Source organism: Ylistrum balloti, unplaced genomic scaffold (assembly GCF_031769215.1).
Source record: "Ylistrum balloti isolate Yb309-2 unplaced genomic scaffold, AGI_CSIRO_Ybal_v1 Utg370256, whole genome shotgun sequence".
NCBI lineage: Eukaryota > Metazoa > Mollusca > Bivalvia > Pectinida > Pectinidae > Ylistrum > Ylistrum balloti.
The window spans coordinates 161,670-165,517 of NW_026782203.1; the positions used below are offsets into that span (position 1 = coordinate 161,670).

The 3,848-nt window shown below is 40.7% G+C and overlaps 1 protein-coding gene across 1 annotated transcript; it reads left to right on the forward strand.

The window, feature by feature from the left end:
- Positions 1 to 2,496: 2,496 nt before the first annotated feature.
- On the forward strand, positions 2,497 to 3,345 carry LOC132552554 (uncharacterized). Its single transcript, XM_060216732.1, has one exon. The coding sequence runs from the start codon at positions 2,497 to 2,499 to the stop codon at positions 3,343 to 3,345; it is 849 nt and encodes a 282-aa protein (XP_060072715.1).
- The last annotated feature ends 503 nt before the right edge of the window (positions 3,346 to 3,848 follow it).

Sequence of the window (3,848 nt, forward strand, 5' to 3'; positions counted from 1 at the left end):
TAGAACTAGGTTCAATCCACCAGTTCAACTCGACAAAAAGAAAAAGCACGAGATGGCACTCGTCAATCTCGAGACTTACTACTCTTTTCCTAACATTGATGCGAGTAATAATTATTTTAGATACTCTCCCGATGGCGGAACATGGTTCGAAATTTATTTACCAGAAGGTATCTATAACATCGATGACATTAACGACACAATTCAACAAAAGATGAGGCAGAATGGACACTATGGCAGTGTCAATGAGGAATATTACGTTACAATTTCTGCAAACACGAACACACTAAAGACTGTCCTTATTTAAGATAATAATTACCAAATAGACTTTAGGCATCCCAACTCCATTTCAAGTGTGTTAGGAGTTAACCACGACATTTACGCACTAGGATTTCAGGAGTCTGAAAATGTCGTCAACATTCTCAGTATTGTCAGCTTGCATGTTAATGTTGACAATATCTCAGGGAGCTACGTTAATGGAGCTTCACAACACACGATATACTCCTTCTTTCCAAATGTCACCCCTGGACATAAAATAGTTGAAACACCACGAAATTTGGTGTATCTTCCCGTGACACTAGACACCATACACAGTCTTGAGACTTCACTCACCGACCAAAATGGCACGCTGCTAAATTTAAGAGGAGATAATTTATCATTGAGGTTTCACATCAGACAAGTGTAATAAAAAAATATTCGTATATATAAAATGTCACGATATACGAATGTTAAATTGAATGTTTCAGAAGGGCAGAAACAAAAATTACGAGAGGCCCTTCAAAACGATTGTCCTGTCAGTGTCCGTTTTGGTCACGAAGATTTGAACGGTGAAGATGTCTTAGCACTGACAGACAGACAAGTGAAGAGATTAGCCAAAGCCTATGAAGGTGGTAAAGGAATAACTATCAAAATGAGTAAAGCTCAACTCAAACACAATATGAAAGTTGAGGGCGGTTTCCTTGGGATGCTTGCTGGTTTGGCAGCGCGTGCATTGCCTGTTTTGGCAAAGACGGTACTTCCAGCATTAGGCATTGGCGCTCTTTCTGGTATGGCTAGTTCGGGAGTGCAAAAGGTGGTTGGGAACGAGTTGTATCTCAAGAAAGGAGGTTGTGTTTGCCAGATAGAGACAGACGGAAAAGGACTTTATTTAGGACCCGCGACCGGTTCGGGTCTAGAAGCCGTTGGTGATGGACCTTATATAAATAAAGAAAGGAGATGGTATAATGGGAAGGGTCTTATTCTGGGACCTAACAGCCCATTCAACAACATTCCGATCCTCGGTGCAATATCATGAGTGTTTCATGCATACGTGGTCATGAACATATATATATTAAAAAATATATATATATTAAAAAAAGAATGCCTATTCACAAATTTGGTGTAAAACCGAAAAATTGGTATAACTTGCCAAGACAGCCGAAGACGATTTACTGGATACCGGTAATGGATGTAAAACATCCTCCACAGAAGGTGCAACCAGTAACGTGGGAAATTTTCAATCAAAATAAACTTACCATCGGACCAAAAGAAAATAAAACGATTAGATTAAGGTTTGGATTGAGGATGACTAGTGGTATGGTTTTAACGACACTAAAGCAAAGCCTTAAAATGAGGCAATGCAGTATACAAAATGAAGCCATTCTCGAAAGTGTTGATGATGTGGTGATAAACATCGCGAACAATTCGAACGGGGTTGTTGTCATTGAGGAAAACGAGCCTCTATGTCTCATACATTATATGACATCAAAAAAATCTCACACATATAAAAATATGGAAATCAACAAAGTGAATAATGATACGGCGCTTTATCCAAAGTTGCCAACAGCTCCCCCTGAAGATGAGGGACAAGGTTATCGTTTACAGAAAATTAACGAGATTCAGAGGATTCTCGAGGAAGAAAGAGAAAAGCGTGAGACCCTCAGCAAGAAGTACCACAGAGCCGTGAAGATAGTGGATAATGTCGATGTTGGTCTTATCGGCATCATGGGGCTTGGCATCGGTGGTGTTAGCCTTTTATCTACGGTAGTAGCAGCACCGATTGTTGTCGTGATGGAGGGCGTTGCGCTTGCTACCGGAGCTCTGAGTATCGTCGGAAAATATGTGAATAGGAAGTGTGCGGCCTAAGCCGAAAAGCACGAAAAGATCAAGGTTTTGGCACAAGCAAAACTGAACACGATATCGTCGTACATCTCGAAGGCGCTAGCCGATAATGCAGTAAGTGATGAGGAATTTCAACTCATACTAGCAGAGTTGGTCAAGTACCGCGAGATGAAGGAAGAAATAAGAAAGGTTTCCAAGAAGCACATGGACTATGACCTACAGCAATCCCTGATCGAACAGGGAAGGCAGAAAACCCACGAGTCCTTCCGCAAGTTGTTCGAGAAAAATAATCGAGATGAAAAGTGAGATGAAAATCGAGATGAAAATCGAGATGAAAAGTGAGATGAAAAGTGAGATGAAAATCGAGATGAAAAAAATATTATCTTTAGAAACAAAAAAATGTCATTTCTAAAGATTACAGATCCCGTGAAAAGGGATTTAATCGTAAAAGAGTTTCTCGAGCTGAAAAAGAGGCTCCAAAACAGAGAGATAGAGAGACGGACTGGTGAACGAGAGTTACAAACAGATCTCAGTAAAATATTCAAACCCATAACGGACGTACAAAAAAGTACGGCAGAAGACATAAGGTCTGATATTAGACCCATCAAAGAAAACATATCGGAATTGAAGAAAATCACATTTCCAGCGTTTCCATCTATAGAGGGGTTTCAACAACAAAATGAAGATACTGATACGCAGTTTATCGGACCAATCGCGCAAGAATATTTAAGGAAGTTCGCTTCCAAATCCGAGGCTGATAGAACGTACGGGCTATACGATAAGAACGGCAATTTTTATATAGGCAATAAGCCCGTCGCCTTTGTAGATGATAACATAGTAGTGGATGGTGAAGAGTACCAAGGAACACCGGGATTGTGGGAACTCATCGTAACCAAGAATCCAGACGATCAAATATACACCGACCAGGACTACGAAAATTACGCGAAGATGATGATTGAATCGAACGCTCTCAAAAAAGGCAACGATCCAGAGAGTAACAGACCAAAGGCCAGCAAGGGGTTGAAATGGAAGAATGTGCTTAGAACCATTTGGACTAATAGGGATTATTACGAAGGGAGCGGCACATCTGTTGTCATTCCTAGCGATCCTAATGCATTGCTCGAAAGACTAGACCTGCTGATGGCAAGCAAGGCAGCGGGTAACACAGGCGTTCGGAACGAGCTTGTATCGATTTGCGATGAACTAAAAAGACAAAAGATGCTGGACGTCAATGCATATAAAAAATAATATCTAGACTATAAAAAATAATGTTTATAGCAAAGAATCGTGGATTTAGAAGACAGTATGTCTATGGCGGTGCTGGAATGTTTGATAGCGTCGCAAGTTTTTTCACTAGATTATTTACTAGCAATGCTGCGAAACAGATTGCCTCTACCGCTCTAGATGCTGGTAAAAGCGTTGCTAAGGAAGTTGGGAAGAAAGCTATGGATGCTGGAAAGACTGCAGCTCTTGATGCTGGAAAGAAGTTCCTTGAGAAAGGAGTGCGCGGTCTCGCACGTAAAGCTCTTACACACAAATCTCGAGTAATTCTACAAAAGCATGCTGGTACACCGGCGAAGCAGTCATCCCCAGTTGATCAGAATATCCATTCACTAATAGATGGGAGCGGAATGCAGCAACAGAGGGCGATTGCGATTCAACACCTCGTCAAAAGATTGAATCAAGGATCTGGTCTAAAATTGACTTAAAGAAAAATCAAATCTATAATAAAAAAAAATGGCTATCGAATT